Source organism: Apiospora phragmitis, assembly GCF_038363925.1.
Source record: "Apiospora phragmitis strain CBS 135458 chromosome Unknown utg000010l:1.0-9815664.0:9184709.0-9829525.0, whole genome shotgun sequence".
Taxonomy (NCBI): Eukaryota; Fungi; Ascomycota; class Sordariomycetes; order Amphisphaeriales; family Apiosporaceae; genus Apiospora; species Apiospora phragmitis.
In genome coordinates, this window is record NW_027117410.1 from 77,842 (window position 1) to 105,115 (window position 27,274).

Sequence of the window (27,274 nt, forward strand, 5' to 3'; positions counted from 1 at the left end):
ATTTCAATGGCTATAAATGATGCACGTCTTCCTAGTAGGTATTCATTGTGCTATTCTGTATGGAAAATGGTTCTAGGCTCTCAATCGCATTCAAAAGTCCTTGATATCGCACTTCTGCAAGGTTGAGATTGACCTGTTTTGGCCTGTTCGTGCTGACATCGATAGCTTTGAAGGTGGATGGGCGAGGCAGGAGTGTGTACAGCTTGAACGACTTAACGATCATACGGAGAATCACTTTGCGCTCCTTTTCATGTCATAATAGCGATAATATTAGATTGAATGATGAGATCTGTTTCTCACCGAAACAGATCCGCACGTATTCTGTTATTTGTATTTTCTATATACATATAGAAAAGAAGAAAACAAACCGAAATTCACGTTTGAATCCCGGTTTCTGATCATGCAGCCCTTTCCAGACTAAATCCACCGCTAGAGCTGCCGAACTCTCCAGCCATTCCATCCTCCGTCAAGTTGAAAACGAACCTATATTCGACCCCCGCCGCAGCCCCGGCCTCCTGCCAAGTGATGCACGTCGGCGTCCCCGCGTCGACCGGCGCGCTCCGGTCCTGGAACACAGCCACAAACTGATGTGTGTGCGAGTCCACCTCGTGCACATTGGTCGGGTACAGTCGGAAGTCCAGGTCGGCAACGCTGCTGATCCCCAACTGGCGCGCAGTATCGGCACGCATGTCGACCCCGTCGACGCGGAGCTCCTGCACCGCGAGACCGGGCCCATCGCTCGTGACATTCAGCACAGCCACGCTGTAGTCGTTGCTGCCGCCCCGATAAGTACCAGTGTAGCGCGCCGCCGTCTCGGCCGCGCCCATGGACTGCAAGCGCCCCAATACCTCGCTGACCACGTCCGCATAGACATTCAGATCGAGCGGGTTTCGATCGTTACCGCCGTCGTGCGCGAGGATGGCGAAGCCGACGCCGAAGTCGGGCACGAGCCCGAAGTAGCTGGCGTAGTGCGCGCCCATGCTCCCGCTCTTGGCCCGGGCGTCGAGAATAGGGGCGATGGCGGAGCGGCCGGAACGGTAGATCTCCCAGGGCCGGCCCACGCCGTTCCGGAGGTTCGAGGAGTCGACGCTGTGGCGCAGCCAGCGGCGGGTCGCGGCGGGCGGGAGGAGGCGGGAGTTGAGCATGGCGTTGCCGGCTCGGGCTAGGTCGGTGATGGTGCTGGTGAGGGAGAGTGCACTGATCAAGTAACGTTAGCTATGGGGACAGACTCCTTGTTGGTATTGGATGAGGGGCATACGCTGGCTCGCCTTGTTGTGTCATGCTTAGGTCCATGGAGGCAAATATATCCTTCATATCTGGATTCAGGAGACCGCTCGATGTCATATTCAAAGGGTCTAGGATGGCGTCTTTGAGCACGATAGAATATCCGTCAACCCCAGAACGCCTTCCCAACGCGAATGCTAGGAGCTGAAATGCTGTGTACGAAACCATTGGCGTAGTGTCCGGTTGGAAGACGAAAGGATCGACAGTGAGCTTCTTGGCGAAAGCTACTGATCGTCAGCACGTGCTGTTAAAAGCTTATGCTGTTGCCCACTTAGGGGCAAAGAACATGTACCTTCCCATTCACATTCGTGGCCTATAATACAAGCTTCAGCTACCTATATGTGTTAGTGGTGGCGGGGCCTTCATGATTGTAGTATTCGGGAGGTCCTTACTTTGTCGGATGAGTCCGGACATGTGCCCAGCCAAGGAGCCAATAGTGACCTCCTTCCAGGCCACTCCATCCGAGCTTGACGCCTTTTCCAGCTCCGGGAGATATTGCGTAATAGGGGTATCCCAAGTTTCGCCCATTTCGACGAGCCATGCATAGACCGTGAAGACCATTGTCACGTCACCGACAGGAAACTTGGTGTCCGAAGTGAGGTTCGTGCCCATATCAAGCTGGTACTGGGGTGAAGTGTAGTGGTACTCGAAGATGGTTGGGTCTTCCATCATCGACTCTGCGCCAATGAACATGACTACGGAAAAGGAAGTGGTGTTGGCAGTAATCGGCCCGTAGACGTCGCTGCCGCCCTTCTCGATCAGCTGGTTGAAGGTCTCGGTAAACTCTGAGCTCAAGTTCTTGAATGGTTCCGATGATCGAGAAAAGGTGGGAGGAGGGTAGTATGTCCCGATCAACGGGCATGCCGAATAAGGTATGTCGTTGCTTTGGGCACTAACCACCGAGCTCAGAGAAAGCCCAGCCATGGCTACTGCTGCTGAGAGACCAGGCATCATGTGAAATGAAATCGAGATAAATGGCAAATAAGGTTTGGCTTCTCGATATCCATCTGTGAAGAATGGATAATGGGTGAGTAGATAAAAATAGGCCAGCCTCTTATAGACGGCGTCTTATGGCTCGCGGTGGCCTTGTCCGTATGTAGCCTAACCATGGAGCACCGCGGCAGCCTCGGGATTACTCAGCCCTAACAAGACACGACACCGGCCCGTACAATAACCCGTATCTAGATGGGACTCATACGATGACTTGATTGGCGTTGTTGGTAAGTGCTTCCAGGGTTGCTCAGGAACGTACCCCTGCAATGAGGGCTCCACATCATTTACCGTGTCCGTGTCCGTGTCCGTACCATCTACCCTTGATCTCACAACGGCATATTGACTCCACTCAAGACTCCGACCAATCACTCGAGTGTCGTCCATCTCTCAAAGTCCACCGAATATCCCAGCGCGTCTCCGAATAAGACATTGCCAAAGGCCATATCTGCGTCATAGTAAAGGCTGGTTCCTACGATATCTTCAACCAGGGGCACGTTCGCATCTGCCGCATGGTCTGCGTCCAATATCAAACCAAGTTCGGTGTCCGAGCCGCTAGCAGCTTCTGCTGTATCGTTTCCGTCCCCTTGCGGTTCCATGCGAATATCCGGGCTCAGTGATTGTTGCCCTTGCCCGCGGTTGATGCGCTCGAGATACCAATCCTCCAAGCGCCGCGACCGATTGGCCATGTGGTGGAACACGTCGCGATCGCCCACATCGTCCACCTCGATGCCGGCCGCGGACTCGGAGCGCATGACGACCTGGCGCAGCGTGTTGGGCATGTCGAGGAAGCGGCGGAGGTGGTGTGCCTTGCCCAGGGGACCATTGTGGGCCGCCAGGAGATCCAGCCGGACCGCGAGGGCCATGCCGCAGTAGAGCGCGAGCCACATCGTGTTCGAGACCGGCCGCTCTTCGCCCGCGGGCAGAGCCAGCACCATGTTGATCAGGGACCGGACCGCGGAGATGCTGGTGGACAGCCAGTTGAGAAACTGTGACTGGCCGTCGCTCATGCTTTGGATCTCGTGGAACTTGTCAACGCCGAACGTGCTGCCGCCCAAGGATGATTGGCTGATGAGAAGCTCGAGAAGCTCGAGCTGCAAATTGATAGGCGCTGTCCGGTTGTTAGTCGCACAGAATACATGTAGGAAAAAGTGGAAAGTTTACGGCTTTCGTGAAGGGAAAATGGCAATGACACCCTAATCTCGGTGCATTCTTTCTTGACCCTTTCCGTTTCGGCGGCCGCGTTGGTGGTGCTCTCGCTCGTCATCATATAGTCAATGTCCTCTATGAGCTTCTGCAGGCGGATGATATACGACAAGTGCTTGTCGGTCGGACATCGGGCTTGTCGTCCCAGGTGCTCACAGTAATCATACAGGTACGGGGTGTAGCCGACATGCCTGGACTTCTGCATCAACACGGATGAGCTAGTATGAGAAATGTCAGTGGGCTATGACCTCTTTTCTGTAAGAGAACGTCCATATTTTGCAGGGCCAAGTACCTGGAAGATAGATAGTACGCGCCCGCTAATGCTCTCATCTCATCCGGGTCCCAGTGCAGGCCATTCTGATATTTTCCTTTGTCGACAACCCATAAGTCCGGTCTCTGCCTCGGCCGATCCAGTCTCATATCACAAATGATACTCGTGGCAAGGTGGAGGTGCTGGGTATGCTTTCGAGGTCTGGGCTGGTAATGGGCCCTTGTGTAATAACAAGCTGTTAGCGAGAGAGGGCCTCCGCCCGGCTTCCTGGAGCACAACACTTACCAAGCTGCATTAATGAGAAGTCCCTGCAGCATGTCAAGGCAGTGGATCGGACCCGATGCCACTCTGCAGGCGATGAGTTCATTGAGAAGACGGCCCAGTGACCTCTGGAGCTTGAGCCGCCCATGAGAGGCGGCGGCGAGGACCGCGAGACACGTGCATGGTCGGTCCCGGGCAAGTTCGCCGATGGAGACCTGCTCCGAAAGAACCACAAAGGGAAAATGGGGCGTCATTTTGGCGACAAAGTAGTCCAAAAGCTTCCGTCCAGTTTCGAGAGACAGCAATCCTCGACAGAAAGGGTCAAATGGCTCAGCCGCCGGCAACCTGGTATTGGCGCTTGGCGTCCTTTCCGTGAGTCCTCCTGTTTGATCCGCCGTTTGGATTGCGGAAGGCGCCGGCGATCTGGAATCGCTGACGGACCCCTCTTGTCGCCCATGGTTGCGGCGAGCGGGGCGGAAGACACAGGGCTTGTTCAGCCGTAAGCAACGGTCGCATGCGCCTGTATCTCCGGCCCTTCTACATCGAATCTTGGCCCGGAAACATGTTTGACACGTCTTCAGTAGAGGCACCCCGGGAGTCCGGACTTCGATTGCTTCTTTTGGCTCCATTTGGTGTTTGCTTGATGAGTGATAAGGTGATGATGCTGAGAGATTCCGAAATGTCGGATTACGCGTGACGACTCGTCACTGGCGACAGAAAGTTGCACTGCCACATTGATGACCCTAAGGATCTTTACCCCAGTATTATGACAACACTGGGTTGTCCTTCAATCCCTGACCAACCCCAAAATCATCCCCACTACGACGACAATATCCCTCACCCATCCAGCCCATTTCCTCATAGTCTCAATCTGATTCAGCATCATCAGAATCCTCCTATTCGTCACCTCGACCAACTCATAGTCGTGCGCGTATGCTTCCCACGACGAAGTGACAAACCCATCCTCCGCATTGTTCTTCTTTTTCTGCTCCTCCTCCTCCTTCTGCGCATTCTCGCCAGTTCCCTCCAGAATCTCCATGACCTCGTACGTCTCCCCATCGTCCCGTACCCGCACCCGCGGCCCGACCACGAGCGCGCGCCCCACGATGCCCGCGTCGGCCATGAACCGCGTCGCCGCCTCGACGGCAGCGTCGACCTTGCCCACGGCGGCACCCGCGAGCGCGACGCGCGCGAGGGCGGCACGATGCCCGTCGGGATGATGTAGGGGCACAGCAGGTTCACACGCACGCCGGACTGCCATCCGGCCATCCCGCGCAGCGACCGGAACAGGCCCAGCACGGCGTGCTTGCTCATCGTGTACTGCGTCGACTGCGCCACGGGCCACAGCGAGGCCGCCGAGCCCACCAGGAGAAGGTGGCGGTCGCGGGTGGTTGGGCCCGCGGGCGTGCGGGGTTTGCCTAGGTCGTGGGCGGTGCTGCCCGGGTTGCGGGATAGCCAGTACATGGCGAGGTGCGCCGTGTATGCGGCGCCCACGAGGTTGACGTCTAGGCACTTGAGATCGGGCTTGCCAGGGCAAGGGCTGCTATTGTCATCGCTCTCGCCGCGCTTCTTCTCCCCGGCTCTGCAAAAGGAGAAGTCCGTATCCGAGATCCCGGCATTCGCCACGACGGCATCCAACCCACCATGGGGGCTCAGCGCCACCGCCTCGCGAAAGAAAGCGGCCTGCGACTCCCAGGACGTCACGTCGCAGTGCCGGTAGTGCTGGTGCGGGGAGGAGACCCCGTCAGAAGCGCGTAGCTCCGCAACCAGGGCCTCGCCGACGGCGTCTTGTACGTCGCCGATGATGACGTGGGCGCCGTGGGCGGCCCAGTGGCGCGCGAAGCTCGCACCGAAGCCCGAGGCGCCGCCGGTGATGAGGATGGTGCGGCCGCGGACATCTTCGGGACGGACGGGCTTGGTTGTGTCGATGGGTTGGGATTGGCGGATGAGGGGACGACGTTTTCTCGTGATATAATATATTGCGGTGATGAGTTGGTCGCGAAGGGTTTTGCGTCAACAAAAATTATTGAGATGCAATGAAAGGGACGCTCAGAAGTGGCAATAACATGTATCGTTGTGTCGAGGTACTGTGTCTGGTTGAGATTATGTATCTTGAATTCAGATATGAAGCTTCGAGCATTACTTCGGACGGTTCCTGTCGCATTTTCTGCGTCGGAGGTTACCCCTAAACTTAAGCTCCGCACTCGGTTTCGGCATGCAGCCCTAGCTTGGTATGATCCATCAAACTTTTGTCTGATGGCTTCTGCTATCTGTACAGTGCATATACGAGACGTAAATCACTGGAAGCTACACAAGTAAAGCCCGTCACCAAAAACGGGCTGTGCTAATTCCTTGGTGACAAGCCAGACTTTCCAGCCCCTTGATGTTTGCAGTCTCGTCTTTGGGTAAAACCTCACTGTAGTACACTAATATCTCAGTTGGAATTGAGTAGTCATCGATAGAGACAAACTTCACAGACAATGAAAGTATTCCAGGAAGTGTCCGGCCGCTTAGCAGTTGGACGGTGAAGTCGGGTAATATTGTGCCAGCAAGAGTTTCTGGTATCTCGTCTGCATTGGCGCCATCTTGGGGTTTGTCTGGTCTCAGATGGAAATCCAAATGCAACTTCCTGGCATGCGCTCCGTACTGCGAAACGACATGAGTAATGGCGTCCTTATCCGCCTGTAGGTTGGTGAAGCGGATGGTGTGGAAGATGATGGGGGCTAGGTGCCGACGAAACTGAGAGTTGGCGCTGCTCAGGTTCATGAGATCCTGGAGATCCACGAGCCGGGAGACTTGATGAATGAGCTCGCCGGGGAGCCGCAACAAGTCCATAGCTGTCACCTCGCCGCTTACTCTTCGGTGAAGTAGATTTGGTGTGGCGAGGGTCCCTGTGTTCTTCTGGACACAAGTAGGGACAATGTCACTTTTGTTGAAGATGTACCTGCCCACAAACATTCAATGTTGATTGATGATGGTGCAGCATCTGTACCGCAGTACCTACCTTCCTACTTACATTGATGTACTCACCTTTAGGCAACAGCCCCACAGGATCAGAGGCAGACGTGCAGTCAATTGGCCCATCGAATAAGATCCGATCGTACAGTAAGTAGAGGGAAGGAGAGGCATAAGGCCCCACGAAGGAGGGGAAGGCAAGAGCCATCGACACCAATCTAGGATGTTGTTTCTTCTCTCAGCCCAGCATGGGGAATAATACAAATCAGTCCAGAAAATCATTGCCGATCGAAGTTCCAGCCTATTGGCTATCTCTTTATCGAATCATTAAGCAGTTGGTAAAAAGCGGCCGCAAATTCATGGAGCATTCGTGACAATCATTGCCGGCAAAAGGGCGATTGTATGCAAGGGGCCAACAACACCAAGCTGCCAAGAGTTGGCATTACGCAGGTCACCACCAAACAGCATTTATAACAGAGGTGGCTGTCCATACCGATCCGCCTTCATTTGCGATAATGTATGTTGTTGAACCACCTCTGGGCTTGTGCCTAGTAATCGGAGCAAAATTTCTAACTTTTGAACTGCTAGGTTATCAACTACGAGGTGGTACTGGCATCAGGAGAGATTGTCAACGCCAACGCCAGCACGAACGCGGACCTGTGGAGGGCCCTTCGAGGCGGTGGCAACAATTCCGGCATCGTCACTCGCTTCGACCTCCCTACTTTCGACCAGGGTCCCATGTACGGTGGAAGCGTCTACTACTTCGCGCCCAGCTTCCCGCAGCAGATCCAGTCCCTCGTCGACGAGCTGCAGAAGCCCGACCCCTCCAAGGACACGCACCTGATGATTAGCACGCGGTATGCTGCCATGTTCGGCCCACAGATGATGTGCCAAAACCAGGTCTATCATAACCATCCCGAGGAGAACCCGGCTGTGTTGCGTCCTTTTACATCTGTCAGCCCACAGCTTGACCAACTCAACTCGATGCGCGTCTTGAGTCTGACGGAAGCTGCTAAGGAGCAAGCTGGGGACTCGCCTGTCATTCAAAGGTAAGTGAAGCATACGGGTCTGAGATTTAGCTGAACTCTCCTCAATTTAGAGCATGATGCTCACGTTTTGTAGATCTGCATACTTCAACACCACCTTGAAAGCCGACGCCAGCATCCTTCAAGAAGCCGCAGACATCTAGCCTAGAACCCATCAAGCCATGTGAAGGCCTCATAGGCTCTCTGAAGCTGCAGCCCCACGCGCGCTCTTTACTCGAAGCCTCGGCGGCCAAGGGCGGCAACTCGTTGGGGCTGAGCCCCGACGGCGGACCGCTGGTCTCGGTGCTGTTGCTGACCTACTGGTCGAACAAGAGCGACGACGCAAACGTGGTGGAGGCCATGGAGGCGATCCTGGGCACCATCAAGTCGCGCGCCGCGGCGAGAGATCTGCTGGTTCCCTACACGTACATGAACTATGCTTTTACCACGTAGGACCCCATCGGCTCGTATGGCGAGGAGAACAAGGCAGAGCTCAGGCGCTTCAGTGAGCGATACGACCCGCAGGGGGTGTTTCAGAAAGGGGTTCCAGGGGGCTTCAAACTGTTCTCCCAGGCAGGATCACTCCACATCTCTTTTGGCTGCTTTGCTTGATATAACTTAGCAAGCTTATGATCTGGCCTGTGCAGACTAGCGTAGCTCTGCTACTGCGATTCTCAGCTTCCGGTCATGTATCCGATTAGGGGTCTTTTCCGTGGTCTCGATCTTGTTTAGTGTAAGAATTGACCTTGCGTTGTCTGATGCCCGTCCATCCTCATCGCCTAAGCCCTTTGTCGTGATTTGTTCTACGACTTCATTAGTGAGTCTTGCTCGGAAGCAGCAAGCGTTGACAATACATGGTATCGATCTGTCGTGGTCGATTTAACCTGGTGTATTACTCATGTCTAAGGTCTACTCCACGCCTTACCACCAGGCTGCGGAACATGGCGATTGGCTCCGAACAAGGATCATCTGCAGTATTGGTTGAGCCGAGGATCGAATGGTGGAACGGTCTCGTTCGACTCAACTTCAACCGGGGCTGACAGCGTAGATTTCAGAGGCACCGAACGTGCTGTGGACGGAGGTCTGCCCAATCAGCCTTTACAGGACTATGACTAAGACCAGTTTTGGGTGGACCGAGGCACTAGAGTCATAATATCTTGCTTGAGATCAATGTACTATTGCCCTCATTCTATATTAACCACCCTGAGCGCTAGCTATTTCGGTGGCAAATAAAGTCCGCATCACCGTAATTATAGTATTACATGATCCCGAGAGTAGAAAAGGAATGGGCATGATGAGGAACCGGGTAGCCAACGGCGTGCAATACCTCGCCCTGGTGAAGACCTTCTACTTCGCCAACCCTATGGCTGGCGGCTTCTCTGTCCAGATGACCTACGTTAAGATGAAGTTCAGGTTACGCGATAAGGCGCTCTAGTACGCCCATTGAACGCCACCAACGCCACGCTAATCCATTCGTCGGTGGTGAGTCGTGATTTACTGCCCCAGAGCATGGAACACAGGACGGATAACGTGTTTCCGTTTGCCACACTCACTCGACAGGGCAACGAGACGGGGGGTAAATGACTGGTCACTATCTCATCTCCCTGTTTGAGAACAGGTTCCCCTGTAAGAAAAGCGTTGTTCTCAGCCACGGGACTGTTAATTGTTGATGCAGACTTCGTTAAACCAGCCTGTGATTGGATATGTGGCGACTAGGCATATCAGACGCAGCCTGAAATGAAGCAACAGTGGTTTTCCAATTTCAGCATTGTGTACGTGCTTCAGGCTGTGAGTTGCATGGTGGCGTTTCCACCTAATTTGACCTGTTGGCCGCTCCTGCGAATGATGCATATTGCCCCAGTAACAATTTTGTTATCTGGTGATACAATTATGACGAATATCCTCATGTGACGGGGGGTTCATAGCGGTAGCTTTTCCAGCACGCTTGGGAGACACGTCGAAATGTTTCACTGGTAGATGCAATACCAGGCTGTGCGCCCTGTTCCGGTGTAGGCGTCGAGGTGGCTTGTTGGGGGCGCATATCATTGGTAGGCAGCCGGCTCTCACCCATCTTTTGTACCCGTGTACTAGGGTGATCACCATTTGAAGTCTGCCTTTGCACATTAGATGTAGGTAGGTACCCATCACCTCTAACCCATGCCCTGCCGGACAGCCTCGATGTGCAACTTGGATGCTTAACTACATACCCCGCCCCAGAGCCGCATAGCCCGGGCTCCTGCTATTCATGTTCTTTCATTTCTCCTATCCATCTTTATCCCTCGCTTTCGCGACATTGCTGTTTTGTATTGTGTCATTTTCTCGTTTTTTCAGGGTTGAGCAGAAGATGCGCCCCTCTTCCTCGACATGCCCCATTACGATGTTGTGTTTGCCTTGGGGAAAATGGGAACGTATCTGCTGGGTCACCCAAAAGATACAGTGAAGTAGGAAACTCAGAGTGGGACGACGATTGCACCACGGGATCTGACAAACTTCTACAGACGAAACATTCCATCCGGACTAGCCGATCGGTTCGAAAGGAAACCCGTGAAGAAGATCATCACGCTGGCCATGGATACCAACGACGACTACTTTTGCTACTGGGAGAACAAGACGGGGGGAACCCACTGCTGTATGTTCTGCATCGTGTCAGGAATCTGACTTCCGCCAGGCAACACCCTCTAACAAAAAGGCTACCTTTAGCGTATTCAAACGGCGTCGAAAATAAATATCCCAAATTCTACAATTTCTGGAAGAACAGCTGCAAAGCGGGCGCTGTGGGAGTCACCATTGGCACCGATATCGGCGTCCACCTGGCATGGGCTCCTTCTTGCAACTGGCAAAGCTCACAAAGGGTATTTGAAGGACTCAGATGGAAGCTGAATAATAACAAAGTCCGGAGCGCCGCATGCGGTATTGGTGGTGCGTATGTGGTCATCTTCACCATTGGTACCTTCAGCCCATACCGCCTGGGGTAGTATCCTGATTTGGATAAATTGCTGAGCAAGCAAAAAAGGGGGCGACATCGTTGTGAGTAGCGACCCACCGGGGCATTTCAACGAGACAAAACCCCATTTATCCATGCTGACCCAGACACTCTCCCGGCCGATGTAGTTTATAGCGATGAACCCGTACCGTGGAAATGAGTACTTCGTCGTACTCGCCAATGCCGAAGTCCATATCCGTGCCTCGGCCCTTGTCGAGACAGATGTTGTCAGGGTACTGGAGGCGTACCCAAATATGGAGGTCATCAGCAGCACGCCGGTGAAACGCGGTACCACGGTCAGTACGTCGTCGGGCTTCCGAAGCAGGCGCGGAAGAAAGAGTTCCTGGCGGGCATCGCAAACAGTGTAGCTTGGGGGCGGCGACGGCCGCGGTTGCGGTGGCGTTTGGGGCTTGCAGCGTTATGTAATAAGTAAGCATAGAGCAGGTGTGTGCGGTGGTGGATGGCTGGCTATATATGCCCGTTTTGGACACGAACTCATTGAGGAATCTCGGTCAGTAGTTGCAGGGGCATATATGGATACTCGGTGCTGTTTCGGGCCTAGCATCTATAATGGGTTAGGCGGGTGGGCTCATGTGTGCCGTACCGCCTGGCCCCTGGCCCCTGGCCACTGATGCCTTATACTGGATGTAGTATAAAGAGCGTATCTATTCTACCACACCACTTGTGATATGCGCCATCTCAATTTCTTTCCCCCTTGTATTCTCTCGAAACTAGCGTTGCCTCATTTGACTGACCCTCAGTCCCATCATGGCAATCTTTGCAAGACCTGTTGCTGACCCGCCGGAGGGGGGATGTATGGACGACTCGATGCCATCTCTGTCTTCCTAAGAAGACCCCAGACACGACTATTGGTCTTGCCACGTGAACAGGGACATTCGACGTCTTCGATGGTCCATCGACGGCCCTCTAGACAAGGCTGTTCTAGTCATGCACAGCCCTCACTATAACCCTGACGACCTAAACTTGAGCCCTCCTACTGTCCCTGGACGGACAGAAATGGCTCCGAAACCTGGCATGTCATGTCACAGCTGTCTTTGCTGGACCCCAAGGTATCGTCTTTGAAGATAAATGTGTCTTGCCTCTATGAATGGGCTGAATTCTGGTGGGAACAACATTTCGAAGCCGACATATGGCCCCACGACTCCGACGGTACCGATGATGATGACCAATCATCGATATTGTGCCCGTACTGCCGCCAAGAAAGCCCATGAGACAAAGACTTCAGGATGACAGTCGGTTCGTCGACCGAGGGGTGGCCACGTTACCATCCGCGACAATGTCACGGCGGTGCACTGGTGGCTAATGGGCCTGCGGGAGGACCTCGTGTTGACCGCGGGCGATTGTGAGAGAGATACTACCCTGCCGTCCGACACCAAGCTTATGGTGTTGGTAGGGAACGAACCCGACACCGTTGACGTGCATCCGGACAAGGAGTGGCTTGTCGAGAGCAGAAGCAACCCGTTTCCGGAACACCCCTCGCCGCCTAGGAGAAACCCCCCACCCAGTCCACCCCCACCTGATACCACACCCGTAGGAGGCATCGACCCCAGGGTGGAGCGCTGGAATAGGGAACGGCCACCGCCCGGATTGTTGGACGCGCATTTTTGGCCCGGTATATAGATTCGAAGATTGATGTAAAGACTACGGTAATAGTCCCGACTTCAGTTACTTAGAATTGTGACAGACTTCAACCTCGGCCTTCTGAGCATTATGGCAGTAATCCATCAAGTTAGATACTCGTCGTTCGCTATGGATATTGAAGCGGTCTCCTGCTTTGTTTTGATTTCCAGTGTTGGTCGTTGCACACCCTTATCATAACCATACGATGCGGCTGAGACATTGTCCTATGAATAGCAATACATCAACATCAATATCACCAAGCAATTTGCTACAACACGCATGAGTGATGTCGAAGCTATGGAATACGATCTATCCAAATACAGCTTGGGCCCCGGAGTATTTCGATAGATCATATTCCGTAGCTTCTTATTGACCAGTGCAGCATCTTTCATCCCGTTGACGGGCCCGAGAAGTACGCTTTTTCTCTGCACTTGCTGCGATGCCGTTATCCGATGCGCCACCCTAACGGTCTCGTTATATTGTGGCTTGCAAGCATTCAAGGAATAGGACTCCCTATTGTGATAGCCCAAATGAATTCGCAGGGGTATAAGAGGCAACAACGAATGACATTGGCTCTCGTAAATACCCCGGCTGCTTGTCTTGACGCCCTGCCGTCCAACAACAGCCTGTTCAACGGTACCGTGTTTTCGAAGGTCAAATCGAACGACACGATATCCACCGTTGCTGTGGCTTGACGTCATGGACAGCAACGCAAAGCATGCTTTCGAGTCGGCTAAATTTACGGGCTGGGAAACAGAAGCGAGGTGAGAGAGAGCAGGGAAAGCCACCGTCTCCAACGGCACTTTGGGGCCGCACCTTGGCGATCCCATTCGTAGCCTAGAATACGACCCTGGCTTCTTGGCGGGGACAGTGCCGCCTCCCGCGCTCGGGGGAACCCTTGAAAGCCGTCAAGCAAACCATGTTCACCTGAGCCACCGGGATCGAGAACATGACAGATCTACCGTGGCATCTGTCCATTTTCCCCGCACACGTTGGGAGTCTTATCCGGATCGTCGGGCCCGAGTAAATGCCCCTGTCGAACCTTCCCCCTTTCTGCGCTAGGAGCCGTTCTGCAGTGTCAATCAGCTACATATTGCCAGATCTGGTCGAATGGGGAACGGTCAGACTGTGCGACAAGACAAGACCGATGAGCATAGATAGTATTGGACTTCGTCCAGGTGATATACTGGCAGAAATCTGATTGGCCAAACCGGATTTCAATGTGTCAAGATTTGAACTGCCTGAGCGAGATCAATACTATGCTAACAGCCGTTGTGAATGGCGCAGACATCGAAGGAGGGGAACGGCCCTGGAACAGACTGATGATTGGCGGATGTGGGCTGACAGCGTACTTCTTAATGAGCGTATTGCCCATCAATTAGCCGAGTAATGCTGAACCAGAGCCTTGTTTCTGTCGGGTATTGTCACCCTCCATCGCTTGTGTGCAGTCGCTCTCTGCAGGTCCGTTCAAACGAGGTTCATCCTCACATGCATACGCTGTATACGAAGTGCTCAGATTGAAGCCAGTAAGTATCACGACATGTTGTGTGACTTGCTGTCGTGTGACGCTCAAGCTCAAGGTATGCATAGAAGAAACGGTTTTGGGCATAACACAACCGCGCAGCTGCAGCAGTCCGGTCTTTGGGCCGGGTTTCCGAAATAACGATGCACGAAGTCGGAGGGCACTATGCATAATTCGAACTGGGAGCTGCCAGACTCACCTATCTGCCGGGTAGACACATACTTGAACTGTCTAATCACAACATGGCGGCTCGAAATTACAACACACGGACGAATGGGTTACTCCTGAGCCGCGAGGCGACGGCGCGTTCCACAAATCGTAAGCCAATAACGAACTACCAGATCTCAGATACCTTACAACGATCTGGAAATTCACACTGCATATTTCCATGTCTTGTTGGCATCCAAATGAAGTTGACACCTTGAACATGAGGGACTGCATATGTCCATGCATAGCTCAAGGCAGACTACCTGATGACAACACCTACCGTTTTGGGTTCTAGCTAGAACCCAAGCTGAGTCAATGCTTATGCGGATGTGGCGTGGATGAGCTCTCCGTCGTCATGATGGTGAGTGAGTCCCAATGGAGCTACATGAATATCGGTAGAGTGAAGGTGCTCACCATGGGCTGAGCTGATGCGCTAGACACGCAGCTGCATCTACCATCACTATAGGATGCATGACTGAGCAATGGCTATCGATCTGTTACCCGAATAGCTCGGCGTGTAGCGTAGACAGGGGTATTAACCGGTCGATATAGTCTATAAAATCAAGAAATACGGTCTGGTATAGCCCTGAGATCGTCGATCATGTTGAAATTCAGCGATCTTCGAGACGCCCTCGAACATGTAGCCAAGGACTATCGCTAGAAGGGGAGATTCAGCCGGATGATAGCTTGTCAGGATATCTTTCCCCATAAGACCAGGGAAAAGAAGACATCGTCGTAGCCAAGGCCCACGGATGAGGGGCTCTCTATCTCCCCTTAACCGAGAGCAACAAAATGATAGAAGAGCGCATGGCTATAAAAAGGGGCTGTCCTTCTCACCATCACGCCCGACTTGCTTCTTTCTCATCACCACAACAGGCTACAGGGACCAGGACTACAGACGACCTTCGCTTCTTACTGATTAACACCATTTCCTTCAAAGCACATTCCCCAGAACACCACTAGCTCCCCAACAACAACCAAGATGCAGCTCACTGCCGTTATTCTTGCCCTGGCGGCTACCGCCTTTGCTAGCCCCGTTGTCCCACGCACCAATGGCGGCGGCGGCGGCGGCGGCGGCGGTGACTGCCCCGGTGATGGCGGCCCCCCTGCCGGCATTTACGACGCTTGCCGTGACGTCCTCCTCTACAGTGTCCCACAGTGCTGCGCCACCGATGTGGGCGGAGTCGCTGGCCTGAACTGCGACAATGGTATGTGGTGCTCTACATTTTCTCCTTGCTACCATGTCCCGATATTTGAGTTCATCTTCGCAGTCTCGCTATCCAGACGAATGAACCCATAGCTACCGCCCCTTCCTTCCGTTACACTTCGAGGTTCCATATGTATAAATCGAAGAAGAAAACGATTCACTTGCTAATGAACCTCCTTTTCACACAGTTTCCGAACTTCCCAAGAGCCCTGAGAGCTTCCAGGAGATCTGCGCTGGAAGTGGCCAACAGGCCAAGTGCTGCACTCTCCCCGTTGTACGTATTACCTAAACCGCTTCATTTGCAATTCATCAAGGTGCCGTTCATACTGACAATGACTTTTTCTTCTTCCACAATATCAGCTCGGACAAGCCCTCATCTGCAACACCCCCATTGGTGTCACTGCATAGGTCACCAGGACTAGTGCCTGCTCGGTACCACGAGCTTGGAACAGAGCTCGTGGATATGCGCGAACACGCTTGCGAGAGACCAAAAGGGGTACAGGGGAAGGATACTCAACAATGGGGGAATTGTGATCAGCGGAATGTGCTTTTTTGAAAGTTCACACACATTACCACACAATGGTTCATATAATCACTCACTACTATCACTATGACCAGGTTTTCGGCCTTTATTATTTGGAGGTATCGTTAGGTAGTTACGTATATGTAAGAGCAATGGAAAATTTTGGCCTTGCTACGCATTTTCAGCGTCGTAGCGAAAGTCTGGTTCATAATAATATGATACTTGGTAAAAGCTTGGTTTAATGCAATGATCTCATCAAGGCACCGGATATTTGCCAGTAAGTGTAGTAGAGACCCCGGGAGATTGAACACATATCAAACAGACGTGCTATTGGGGCTCATGTATGAAGAGCAGACTAATTCTTCCTTTGTCAAAAACTTGTCAAGCGGTGTCAAATGCAGCCCAGGGGCGGGACACATTGCTAACTCCGTCGCATTGCTGACCATACTTGAATGCTGACGCAGCTCCAATTGCTGACGCGGCTCTCAACTCCCGGATCTGGCAATAGTACAGGGGTACTGCCACCCCGACGCGGCTGCTTGCACGTTCAATTCTATTTGCCGATCGATATGCCCCTTTACGCCGTTTAGTGATACTCATGCGCAGTGCTAGCCCAATCAGTTCGGGCGCCCCCGCCGCAATGCATACGGGAGGATGACTGCCAAGTCCGTCCGTCGGAGTTATGGCGTCTTCTTGTAATGTCCGTGTTTTGAACCTCCAAAGAAACAAGATGGTTAAAAGACAGATGTATTTCACTCCCAATTGATTATGATTAGCAAGACCCTTGGCGAGGACATGTTGATTACTGCCTACTGAACTACACACGCTTTCATTTCTACCGAGGTTAGCACCACCAATAATCGAAAGCATACAACCTCTAGAATTGCAATGCCAGAACAGCAAAAGCTCCCCTGGGATAGCGGCCATCACTCAGAGAGCACGCCTAGCTTGGGTTCCGAGCAACTCGGCATCGTCTTGGTCACCCCGCCACTACTAGAAAACCCCCAGAATACCGGCTCGATGGTGGCGCTGACCAACGCCGCCCCTTCCAAGCGCGTCGGCGACACGGCCGAGATCGACGAGCAGCTGCCGCTGGTCCCGGCCCTGCGGCGCTTCTCCAAGGTGGCCGGCTACTGCCTCGCCATGTCTGTGGCCATCGTCGGCTGGGGCTATGACCTCGTCGTCGTGGGCTCCATCGTCTCGGTCGACTCGTTCCTGCGCGAGTACGGCGAGCGCTACGGGGGAGACCTGATCATCCCCTCGTCGTGGCTGTCCCTGTGGCTCGGCCTGCCGCCCTCGGGTCCGTAACCGGCTCGGCGCTCGGTGGCTGGCTCCAGGACCGCGTGGGCCGGCGCGCCACGCTGATGCTCGGCAGCTTGGTCTCCGCCGTCGCCGTCGCCGTCATCTTCTTCTCGCACCTGCCGTCCCACCAGGGCCACCGCCGCGCCATGCTGACGGTCGGCCTCACGGTGCAGGGCCTCAGCGTCGGCATGATCAAGACGACGGCGGTCACGTACGTGTCCGAGAACGCGCCGACGTGCCTGCGAGGGCCCGCCATGGCGCTCTTCCCGACGCTGACCTTGGTCGGCCAGCTCATCGGCGCCTGCGTCGTCTACGCCGTCAACGGCGTCGCGGGCCCCACCGGCTACCTCGGCGCCTTCGGGTCCCAGTGGGCCCTCGCGGCCGCCCCCTTCGTCCTCGCCTGCATCATGCCCGAGAGCCCGGCCTACCTGGTCCGCCGGGGCTGGGAGGCGAAAGCGCTCAAGGCCGCGAGCGCGCTGTACGCGCCGAAAGTGGATCCGCGGGGCGCGCTGGACCGGATCCGCGCCATCATCGAGGAAGAGCGCGCTGTCGAGACGCAGGCGTCGTACCGGGCCTGCTTCCACGGCACGAACCTGCGGCGCACCCTGATCGTCGCCCTGGCTTACGTCATGCCCACCCTGTTCGGCTTGGATTTGCTCGCGAGCGCGAGCTACTTCCTGCGCCTCCTCGGCCTGCCGTCGCGCTCGGCCCTCCTGCTCCAGATCGGCGGCATTGTGGCCGGCATCCTCGCCAACGGCCTGGGCACCTGGGTCGTCTCGTGCGCTCGGCGGCGCCGGCTGACGCTGCTGTCCCTCGGCGCGGCGCTGGCGCTGTGGACGGCGCTGGGCGTCTCCGGGCTCTGGCCGCCGTCGGCGACGACGGCCTGGCTGGCGGCCGGGCTCATGATCACGGTCATCCTGGCGTGCGGGGTAGGTGCCTGGCCGGCCAGCTATGTTATCGTGGGCGAGACGAGCGCGCTGGTGCTGCGGGCGCCCACGCAAGGATTCGGCGGCTGCATGACCTATGTGGCGTCCGCCGTCATGTCCATCGTGCTGCCGTACATCTTCAGCCCGGACGCGGGCGACTTGGGGGCGAAGACGGCGTTCGTGTACACGGGACTGTGCGCGTTTGCCTTGGTGGCGGTGTGGTTGTGCGTGCCGGAGCTCAAGGGGCGTAGCATGATGGAGATTGACCACATGTTCGAGCTGAGGTTGCCGACAAGGAAGTTTGAGCGGTGGGTCAGATGATCCACTTTCGCACTGCCATGTACTGGCCCCTAGTCGCACGCTATGTCGGAATAATCTTGTAAGATTGCTTTCAAGGAAATCGGGGGAGAAAAAAGAGATAGACATTTATAATATCTATATACCCATGCTCATGATCAAACATTCTGCCGACATGCGCACTATTATGGCTAATCTAGTAATGCCTACTCGACAAATACACCCTATCCCTTCGTCTGAGGACCTCTGGTAGAGATCAAGTCGTTGGACTCATATTCGTTCCGTCAAAATTCATTTAATTTAAACCATACCCCCTGTCGGCAGCACCAATATGTGTTTTAATGTCCTTCTTATATCGTCCCTAAAGACCTTCGTTTCTGCGCCTCACCTCGAGTTTGGTGAAAGGGTTGAACAGGGTGAACTCGTGCATCACCACGTCCGGCAGCTTCTTGTTGCCTATAAGTCGGAAGTCATACTCTAGAACGAGCTTGACCAAGACTAGCTTGGCCATGGCATTTGCCACAAATCGACCCGGGCAAGCCCAGCGGCCGGACCCCCAAGTAAGGACGTCATTATCCACGTTTCGGAAAGGCTGGCCGCCGCAGTGTCGCAGACCCTCAAACATATCTGGGTGGCGGTATGTTTCGGGGTCCATCGACCGGGTCATAGGTACTGTTGTGATGTTCTGGCCCTTGTGCAGCCGGAGGCCTGTTGAAAGCGTAAGGTCCTCCTCAACATGGCGACTATAAAGAACCATGGCAGCAGGGGTCAGCCTTGCCGTTTCTTTCATCACCGAATCCAACTTCGGTAGACTGTTAAGGGCATTGTTGGTCCAGTGACCCTCGACGTGGTCGTAGACCTGTCTTACTTCCTCTCTGATCTCCATCAAGAGCGATGGGCGCATACTCAGATTCGCTATCACGCCTGACACCACCCCAGCAGTACTGAAAGTAGCACCGCTCGTGAGCGCACCTACAAGCTTTGCCTGTATCTTCGGGTCTTGTTCGAGGTCGGTTTTCCCATCCTTAATCATCCATGAAATGGCATCCTGGGGCTCTTCATCATTCAACCCTTCGCACTTCCTACGCCGTATCTCTGGCACAACGACGTCTTGGATGGCCTTCCATGTCCTAGAGAGACTCCATTTCCACGGTAAAAGCCAAACGACAGTGGACTGAAGATACGACGGCACGAAGCGCATAAGAAAGACTATGGTAAAGACTGTCTCAATAGTTAGTGAGTGATTTCTCGAGCAAGTCCTAATGATAAGTACTTTGAACTCACTACTTCTGGTGTGCCGATGGCATAACCGAACAATTTCTGGGTCGTCGCATAATGGCGATCCGTAGAGCATCAGCGCTACCGCCTCGCTGACAAACTCGACGAAGAGGTCGAGCGGCTTGATAATGGCCGTATCTCCTGGCGTTTGCGGCATTGCGCGCGCTACTGCAGTGGATATCCGCCGGCCCATAGGCTCGATCTGCTGTGGCAGTGCCGGACTCAGCCGGTTCAATAACACCTTGACGTGGAACCCGGTCTCTCGCACGATGTCAATCCCCGTGATGTGACCCAAAAGCGTCTGTGCGTGGAACTTGCGCGTACTGACTACATCGGCGGAGAGCTGATTCAGCTCGGGGATCATCGAGGCCGGGAGGATCGTCACCTTCATGTCGCCTCGGGCAAGGACATACGGCTTGTCGCCATACTAATTTGCATTTGTTTGGTCAAATCTTCATTTCTGTGAATAGCGTGTTTTTGAAATTTCATGGGCCCTTACCTTCACGTGGGCCTGATGCAGAATGTTTTTGGCCCAGAAGCCCCATCGGATCCGGGTGATGAGCTGGGGTTCGAGACGGAAGGTACGGTTCGTCACTGGGAGTTTCGGCATTCCACCACGTGGGATTGCATGCCAGCAAAGATGGACCAAGCAGGCCAAGACCAGGAGCACCGCATATCTATTCAAATACTCCGCTAAAGAGAATGTGAGGGCACGGAGCCCGTCTGCAAGGGATTCTATGGCCATGTTGATGACGATGAAATCCTCGGGGCAGCTGTTGTAATCCTTTCGGGTGTGGTAGTTGTGAATATGCCGGCCAGACCTATGTGTGTTTCTCGGCCACGAAAGTGGATGACATCTGTTGGCTCATGGGATATGAGTCGATGGGAGATTTTGGTCTACTTGGGTACTCAAGAAACTGTTTCCGATGCAAATTTCCGATATAGGTTATGAAGACGACCATACATATCTGACCATCTGGAACATGTTGGCAGCCCTCGTATAAGCTTTATGGCATGCAGGTGACGTGAGATTTGTGACACCATGGTAGCCCTACCAAGCGCTACAGTACGTCTTGATGGGTGGTTGTGGTACTTGCATGTACCTCATGGTGACTTAAGCTGCCGGAGGGCAAGGACAGGAAAGGAAGGCCGGCGGAAACGGGACCGGTGCAGTAGCCGCCGAGCTGTGGATTGACAGCGTGGTAGTCTCAAGATTGGAGACGAGCCCGGCAGCGTGGGGGCACAGCAGCTGCAGCGTTTCATTACTTACCTGCCCCTCGTTTCCGGACGGAAATGCCCGACATAACGCCGTCTGTTGGTTGGCAAATGCGGCAGGCTGTATATACTGCGTTGCAGATTACTGCCTCCTGTTTTTCACCGAACTCCCAAATCACACCCACACTCATTGTCGAAACGGCAGGCTGCATATACTGTGTTGCAGATTACTGCCTCTCGTTTTTCACCGACCTCCAAAATCACACCCACACTTATTGTCGAAACGGCAGTTGCTCGCCAAAGAGCGGCGAGTGAACCAACAAAACCCGAAATATCTTGGGGGCGAAGAGTCAATCAAGTTACAGCGCGGAGGAAATGCGTGATCAACTGTCGTTTTCTTTTCTACCAGTAATACTTAAGTTCTGAGGGAGAGCTATGTCCGTCTGGCGCAGGTGCTCGCAATACTTGGAATTGGGTAGCTTGCATTGGTGATCATATCACTTATCTCACCTGATCGTCTTTCATCTGTTTGTCTCGCCAAGATGGCGTCGCCTGAACCCGCTGCTGCATCAGACCTTTCGCTGATAACTACTGACCTCATTGTCGTATCCGCTGTTTTCCCGGTACTGTCGGCAATTGCTATCTTGCTGCGCTTCAAGGCTCGACGGGTAACGAAAGCTGGGTTGGAGGCGGACGACTGGTGGATTCTGGCAACATGGGTGCGCGACATCTCCGTCTTCTGATCCCGCATAGCTATCCTTTGCGACCCGGCACTCATTTACTGATCACATGCTAGCAGATATTCACCTTTGGCCTCAGCATCGTGGTCTGGGTCTTCGCCCAGATCATGGGCATAGACCACTACAAGACTGATACCCTGACAGGAGACAAGAATGCGTCTTTGGTTCGTCCTTAGCCCCTCCCACGATCCATGATACGGTGCCTGCGTATCTTGGCTTACAGTAAAAGCTTACGTCGAATTGTAGTGTCTCGTCGTGGAGTCGTTACTAACACAAAGCGACTTGACATGCGTAAAGATCGCCATCCTTCTCTTCTACCGTCGTATCTTCCGGGTCAAGCCGTTCAGCATAGCCGTCTGGTTGGCAATTGGCGCTGTCAGCACCTGGGGCATTACCGTCTTCTTCGTAGGCCACCACCTCTCTCTCAGTTCTGCTTGCTCCCAGGCGCTATGTTTCGAATATTTTCACTGACTTCTTTCACAAAAGGTCATTCTCTTTCAAGGGGACCCACGTGAGTTCATCACAAAGGGGAAACAGGAGTTTGTACTTGACCCGATTGCCGTGGGCCAGTCCCAGGTAATTGGAACGCTCGTGTTGGACTTTATTGTCTTGATCTTCCCACTGCCCATGGTACTCAGGCTACACATGCCTTTGAGAAGAAGAATTGCTTTAGCCCTTATATTCTGGCTTGGGATTATGTGAGTGCTCGGTTAACACGTTATAACATCAGCTCAGCCTCTAACCTAGGGTTTCATCAGCTGCTGTGCCGCTGCACTAGCACGGGTTATACTTATCCATCAGATTCATCAGAACATAATTGACACTCCAAGCCTCGTTTGTATGTCTTCCCATTCCTTCTTTTCCTCTTCCTGATTCTTCCGATTCGTGAGTGCTCTTCTGGATCCTGACACCCGCAATACCAGATACCCAAAAGACACAGTTCATCTTCCTCCTGATGGAGCCTAACGCATCCATCATTGCGGCTTGCCTTCCATGCTATGCCCCCTTGTGGGGCATAGGCAAAGATATATTCTTGCGTAGCTACCGGTCCCTGCTCTCCCTCACAGACCAGAGCCCGCTGAGGCGCTTTTCAAATCACAGCCGTCTCGCCGATGGGCTGTCCTCTAATGTGTCGCAGGAAGGCATATCACAGGACCCGGGATGGGATGGAGAAGCACAGAACCATGTAAAAATTGGGAGCCACGCTCGTCACTCCAGCGAATGTGCCCCAATCCCGCTCGAGAATTATGGGAAGATTCAAGTTACCCGCGGTGTGGACATTGTTTCCAAGTGATTGCACTCTATCAGTCTATTAACGAGACGATTCGGGTGAGTTTGCCTAGTTGATAAGATTCGTCGAGAGTAATTAGAATCACATATCAAAATTGCACACAATAACTTGTCAACATTTCCATTTCATTGACTTTTATATCTCTACACCGTCTTGCTCTTTCTTGTCTTACTATATGTTTACCATGGTACAGTGCAATAGTACTGACAAGATTATTGTGAACAATTTATGTTGTAGTTTCTAGTATCCTCTGCCTCGTGTTGGAGTCGGAGAAAAGAGAAGGCAGAGAAAAGCAGGAGCAATTAGTAGCTCGGGTAATTTGCGATTATTGATTTATTACATCATTCTCTTGTACTAACTACTTGGCTCCATTCGCTGAAACGAAACCAATCCGGCCGATTCAGCGCTCATGGTCCTTGCATTCACTGTTGTCTGCGGCGAACCAACATCTTCTGCCATGGCCAACAAAACAGGAACTCATGCGCAAGGAGGTTGGAAGGTCTGCCATGGCCTGGGAGGAATCGAAATTCGTACTCAGTGAGAAGCTTAACGAACAGCATCTTGATGATCAAGCTCGCGAAGAATCTCCCGGGACAGGCCGACTTGCCGTACCCAAAGTTCAGCGCAGTTTTACCTGGGGAGGTAAACAAGCGCTCCCTGTCGTCTTCAGCGGCCCGGGCCGTCGCCGCCGCCGAAACTTCTCCTCTTTTTGGCGGGGTGGATTGGGGAGCACGGTAGTAGCGCAAGCCGTCGAATCGGTCAGGGTTCGGCGTATTGGCCGGGTCATTCTCGATTGCGTATACCGGCATGCACGCGTATGTCCCTCTGGGCATACGCAGGCCACTACTGAACGTGAATTCCTCCTTAAAGAGCCTTTTCATGCCCAGGGTGGTAGGCGGGGACATGCGTTGAGACTCGCGGAGTACACTGTCCAGCTTATATAATGCATTGTAGCGGTCTGGGTTAACGCGCGCTACCCAGAGTCCTCGTCAAAAGCCGATTCAATCTCGCCTCGCAACTCGCTAATAAGATCATCTCCACTAGCGGTGATATCATAAAGTACGTTAACCATCCTCAGCAGCGTGGTGTGTACTGACGCAAGAGCTAGGAGTACCTCAATGTGGGCAATGGTGTCGGAGTCTCGGTCCGCACCCTTGGCAGATTCGGCGAGCCACGATAGTACATTGGAGGTCTCAGGATCAAAGCCATCGGGGGTAGAAGTTTGATCCCCACGTAAAAGCTCGTTTATCTTGGGTCTCAGGACGTCTTTCCCTTGGCGGAGATAGCGTCGCCCTCTCCAAAACGAGGTAGGATCCTACAGACGAGGGGTTGTGCCCATTGCGGAAGTATGCGTAGAACCACGACGGTTTTGAACACTACAACGTTGGTTAGCTCCCGAGTACTGCTTGAACCATCCAGAGCGCATCGGGCCTGACAAACAATCTTCGGTGAACTGGGTCGCTACATCGAGCCATCGCTGGTCTCGGCAGAAGCCGGGTCCAACCAACGCGCGTGCGGTCAGCCGCGCAGAGATGTTGCCAAAGATCTGGTAGGGTTGGAACTCGGCCCAATCACCGTTTTGCGGTGCTAGGAAGGATTCTTGGAATGCAAACCGGAGCTCCTCCTCAAGGGCCGGAGTGAGCAAGGGCAGCCGCGGCGTGAGCTTCCGCTGAACTATAGAGTGGTGTATCCGACTCTCCAGAATGAGGTTCAGTCCGGTATATGGACCAAGAAGATCGCGTTCGAGGGCGCCATGGGGACTGGCAACGGGGGAGGGTACGGCAGAGAGTTCCTCGAGCAGTGTGGGTGGCAGAATAACGATGTAGCCTTCGTTTCGTAATAGCTGGAAGGCCTCCGACTTGTACTGCACATATAGACATCAGTTATGTATTGTTATCACGAGATAGGTAGCTAAAGGTGCAGTCTTTCTAAACATGGTATTCGGTTGACACATACAGCTTGGTAGCCTGCCTGCACCATTCTTGCACCGTTCCTGAAGAAGTCAAAGTTAACTTTGAATCGTGGTGTTATCCTCCATTTGTCGCCAACCAATGGGTATTCAGCATGCTTCTGGTTCGAAACTGCATTAATGAAATAGTACACAAGTAGAACCACAACAGACGACCACAAAAGCTGCGCATTACTGTACTCCATAGCCATAGTAAGAAGTAGAGGCGTAGGGGGCCGAGGCGAATCACTCTCGGGTGTTCGTTTTGCCCAACTATTAAGTGCTGGGTAGGGTCTTGTCTCGTCGCCGAGGTGATACGAAGTCGCAATACCGGGTCAGACATCATAACATCATCCGTTTTCACTTAGTGTTCCCAGAGACCTAGCGGCTGCAGCCTCATCTTAATAGCACCGCTATCCGCTATCTTTGTGTAATCTGTAGAGCTACCCGATATGCACTGTAATTTCCCCAGCCTGCAACTGCCGTCCGCCACTCTTACTTCCCACACTTCTAATAGGCAGGGACGCTGCTGTGGGTCTCGCGGACTTTCGGAGTAGACAGGTAGATCATACCCCGATCCGAAGTTTTATTTGCAATTAATATAAATACTTATGCATATGCATCCCTGTGCATGCAATGGCAAGCTGCCAACCAACTCCGTACCACCCCTTTACATTACAGGTTGGCCGCCTTTTTCTATTCTCCTCACACTGTGCAGTCTGAACCAGGCTGCCAGGATCTGTCTTACGGCTTCTGCTCATTGCCCAGTTCAGTTTCACCCCACAACTAACATCCAGACAAACAAGGACTCAACCGCCCACGCCTAGGCACGGATGACATCTACCTGTATACTTAAATTTCTCACCAAAGAGCACAGATTCCGACGCCATAATGCAGTCCAGTCCGGCAGGGGAGAAGGGAGGTTCTGCTTCAGCAGAATCGAATAACCATTCTTTTGCCAAGAGAAACGACGAGCCAAACGCTGCTGCTGTTATCGACGATTCCATCGATCCGGCCAACGAGGTACGAGGCACCAAGCTACTCCTCATCCACACAGCCCTTTGCCTCTGCACCTTCCTTGTAGGCCTTGACTTCAACCTGCTGGCCGTCGCAATTCCCAACATCACGGCAGAGTTCAACTCCATTCAAGATGTCGGCTGGTATGGTGCTGCTTTCCAACTCGCGCTGTGTTCCACGCAGTCGCTGGCGGGGAAGCTCTATGTCCTGTTCCCCAAAAAGCTGGTCTACCTGCTGTTCCTCTTCATCTTCGAAATCGGCAGCCTCTTGTGCGCTCTGGCGCCGTCATCGCAGGCCTTGATCGTCGGCCGGACCATCACGGGTCTGGGCGCATCTGGCATATTCGCGGGTGGTCTGACGATATTGACCACCATCGTTCCCTTGCACAAACGTTCCATCTTCACCGGGACCATCAATTCGACCTTCGCCCTTGCTAGCATCGTCGGTCCGGTCCTAGGAGGAGCACTGACCGAGTACGTTACATGGCGGTGGTGCTTTTACATCAATCTCCCCATTGGGGGGTTTGCCGGTATTGTCTGCGCCATGCTTCTCCGGCTCCGGGCAGCGCAGACAGAGCGTGTACCCCTTGCTAAGAAGCTCAAGGGGCTGGATGGGCTGGGATTCATCTTCTTCGCTGGCGCCCTTACTATGCTTCTGTTCGCATTTCAATGGGGAGGTATTCAGTATGCTTGGAACTCGGCCATGATTATTGGACTTCTCGTGGGGTCTGTAGCGACAGCCTCCCTATTTGCCTGCTGGCAATTGTACTTGCAGGACGATGCTCTGATACCACCTAGTCTATTCAAGACCCATCGAAACATCCCGCTTGTAATCGGCAGTGCCTTTTTTCTCAACGGTCCCTTCCAGGCTGTCATCTACTGGCTTCCCATCTGGTTCCAGGCATCCTCGGCGTATCACCGGTCCAGAGTGGTACTTACTATCTCCCGACCGTTATCTCCGACGTTATAGCTGCTTTCGTAAGCGCTGGTGTCGTGATGAAAATCGGGTACTGGAACCCTTTACTGTTACTGGCTGAAGTGTTCGCGTCGCTAGGTGGCGGCCTCCTGTCGACGCTCCATCTTCAAGCATCCATGGGGAAGATCATCGGATACCAAATCTTTGGAGGCATTGGCTACTCCATGGCCACTACAATGGTGGGCTACATGAAACTCTCACTACCTCTTC

At 53.5% G+C, this 27,274-nt stretch overlaps 15 protein-coding genes across 15 annotated transcripts; 10 read left to right on the top strand and 5 right to left on the bottom strand.

The window, feature by feature from the left end:
• Positions 1-398: 398 nt before the first annotated feature.
• On the bottom strand, positions 399-2,208 carry PG994_012592 (beta-lactamase/transpeptidase-like protein; the record flags this gene model as incomplete). Its single annotated transcript, XM_066864001.1, has 3 exons — positions 399-1,197; positions 1,259-1,508; positions 1,677-2,208. 3 exons carry the CDS (start codon positions 2,206-2,208, stop codon positions 399-401), a joined length of 1,581 nt encoding a protein of 526 aa, XP_066710149.1.
• Positions 2,209-2,642: 434 nt separating this feature from the next.
• On the bottom strand, positions 2,643-4,266 carry PG994_012593 (uncharacterized protein; the record flags this gene model as incomplete). Its single annotated transcript, XM_066864002.1, has 3 exons — positions 2,643-3,385; positions 3,439-3,698; positions 4,037-4,266. 3 exons carry the CDS (start codon positions 4,264-4,266, stop codon positions 2,643-2,645), a joined length of 1,233 nt encoding a protein of 410 aa, XP_066710150.1.
• A 533-nt stretch (positions 4,267-4,799) lies between these two features.
• Positions 4,800-6,847, bottom strand: PG994_012594 (uncharacterized protein; the record flags this gene model as incomplete). Its single annotated transcript, XM_066864003.1, has 3 exons — positions 4,800-5,168; positions 5,261-5,975; positions 6,438-6,847. 3 exons carry the CDS (start codon positions 6,845-6,847, stop codon positions 4,800-4,802), a joined length of 1,494 nt encoding a protein of 497 aa, XP_066710151.1.
• Positions 6,848-7,369: 522 nt separating this feature from the next.
• Positions 7,370-8,604, top strand: PG994_012595 (FAD-binding domain-containing protein; the record flags this gene model as incomplete). The annotated part of the gene is made up of 4 exons (XM_066864004.1): positions 7,370-7,417; positions 7,556-8,005; positions 8,119-8,406; positions 8,446-8,604. 4 exons carry the CDS (start codon positions 7,370-7,372, stop codon positions 8,602-8,604), a joined length of 945 nt encoding a protein of 314 aa, XP_066710152.1.
• Positions 8,605-9,286: 682 nt separating this feature from the next.
• Positions 9,287-9,576, top strand: PG994_012596 (uncharacterized protein; the record flags this gene model as incomplete). The annotated part of the gene is made up of 2 exons (XM_066864005.1): positions 9,287-9,426; positions 9,501-9,576. The coding sequence occupies 2 exons, from the start codon at positions 9,287-9,289 to the stop codon at positions 9,574-9,576; spliced, it is 216 nt and encodes a 71-aa protein (XP_066710153.1).
• Positions 9,577-10,560: 984 nt separating this feature from the next.
• On the top strand, positions 10,561-10,967 carry PG994_012597 (uncharacterized protein; the record flags this gene model as incomplete). Its single annotated transcript, XM_066864006.1, has 2 exons — positions 10,561-10,621; positions 10,693-10,967. The coding sequence occupies 2 exons, from the start codon at positions 10,561-10,563 to the stop codon at positions 10,965-10,967; spliced, it is 336 nt and encodes a 111-aa protein (XP_066710154.1).
• A 145-nt stretch (positions 10,968-11,112) lies between these two features.
• PG994_012598 (uncharacterized protein) lies at positions 11,113-11,343 on the top strand (the record flags this gene model as incomplete). The annotated part of the gene is made up of 1 exon (XM_066864007.1): positions 11,113-11,343. The coding sequence occupies one exon, from the start codon at positions 11,113-11,115 to the stop codon at positions 11,341-11,343; it is 231 nt and encodes a 76-aa protein (XP_066710155.1).
• A 400-nt stretch (positions 11,344-11,743) lies between these two features.
• Positions 11,744-12,058, top strand: PG994_012599 (uncharacterized protein; the record flags this gene model as incomplete). Its single annotated transcript, XM_066864008.1, has 2 exons — positions 11,744-11,789; positions 11,829-12,058. 2 exons carry the CDS (start codon positions 11,744-11,746, stop codon positions 12,056-12,058), a joined length of 276 nt encoding a protein of 91 aa, XP_066710156.1.
• Positions 12,059-12,079: 21 nt separating this feature from the next.
• PG994_012600 (uncharacterized protein) lies at positions 12,080-12,616 on the top strand (the record flags this gene model as incomplete). The annotated part of the gene is made up of 2 exons (XM_066864009.1): positions 12,080-12,145; positions 12,230-12,616. The coding sequence occupies 2 exons, from the start codon at positions 12,080-12,082 to the stop codon at positions 12,614-12,616; spliced, it is 453 nt and encodes a 150-aa protein (XP_066710157.1).
• A 2,711-nt stretch (positions 12,617-15,327) lies between these two features.
• PG994_012601 (uncharacterized protein) lies at positions 15,328-15,960 on the top strand (the record flags this gene model as incomplete). The annotated part of the gene is made up of 3 exons (XM_066864010.1): positions 15,328-15,553; positions 15,741-15,826; positions 15,913-15,960. The coding sequence occupies 3 exons, from the start codon at positions 15,328-15,330 to the stop codon at positions 15,958-15,960; spliced, it is 360 nt and encodes a 119-aa protein (XP_066710158.1).
• A 1,003-nt stretch (positions 15,961-16,963) lies between these two features.
• Positions 16,964-18,624, top strand: PG994_012602 (uncharacterized protein; the record flags this gene model as incomplete). The annotated part of the gene is made up of 2 exons (XM_066864011.1): positions 16,964-17,379; positions 17,451-18,624. 2 exons carry the CDS (start codon positions 16,964-16,966, stop codon positions 18,622-18,624), a joined length of 1,590 nt encoding a protein of 529 aa, XP_066710159.1.
• A 337-nt stretch (positions 18,625-18,961) lies between these two features.
• PG994_012603 (uncharacterized protein) lies at positions 18,962-20,623 on the bottom strand (the record flags this gene model as incomplete). The annotated part of the gene is made up of 2 exons (XM_066864012.1): positions 18,962-20,305; positions 20,378-20,623. 2 exons carry the CDS (start codon positions 20,621-20,623, stop codon positions 18,962-18,964), a joined length of 1,590 nt encoding a protein of 529 aa, XP_066710160.1.
• Positions 20,624-21,635: 1,012 nt separating this feature from the next.
• Positions 21,636-23,127, top strand: PG994_012604 (uncharacterized protein; the record flags this gene model as incomplete). Its single annotated transcript, XM_066864013.1, has 7 exons — positions 21,636-21,812; positions 21,893-21,997; positions 22,080-22,238; positions 22,320-22,409; positions 22,472-22,531; positions 22,664-22,718; positions 22,757-23,127. 7 exons carry the CDS (start codon positions 21,636-21,638, stop codon positions 23,125-23,127), a joined length of 1,017 nt encoding a protein of 338 aa, XP_066710161.1.
• Positions 23,128-23,546: 419 nt separating this feature from the next.
• On the bottom strand, positions 23,547-25,284 carry PG994_012605 (cytochrome P450; the record flags this gene model as incomplete). The annotated part of the gene is made up of 4 exons (XM_066864014.1): positions 23,547-24,051; positions 24,102-24,396; positions 24,448-24,988; positions 25,081-25,284. The coding sequence occupies 4 exons, from the start codon at positions 25,282-25,284 to the stop codon at positions 23,547-23,549; spliced, it is 1,545 nt and encodes a 514-aa protein (XP_066710162.1).
• A 679-nt stretch (positions 25,285-25,963) lies between these two features.
• PG994_012606 (MFS general substrate transporter) lies at positions 25,964-27,058 on the top strand (the record flags this gene model as incomplete). The annotated part of the gene is made up of 1 exon (XM_066864015.1): positions 25,964-27,058. The coding sequence occupies one exon, from the start codon at positions 25,964-25,966 to the stop codon at positions 27,056-27,058; it is 1,095 nt and encodes a 364-aa protein (XP_066710163.1).
• Positions 27,059-27,274: the final 216 nt, after the last annotated feature.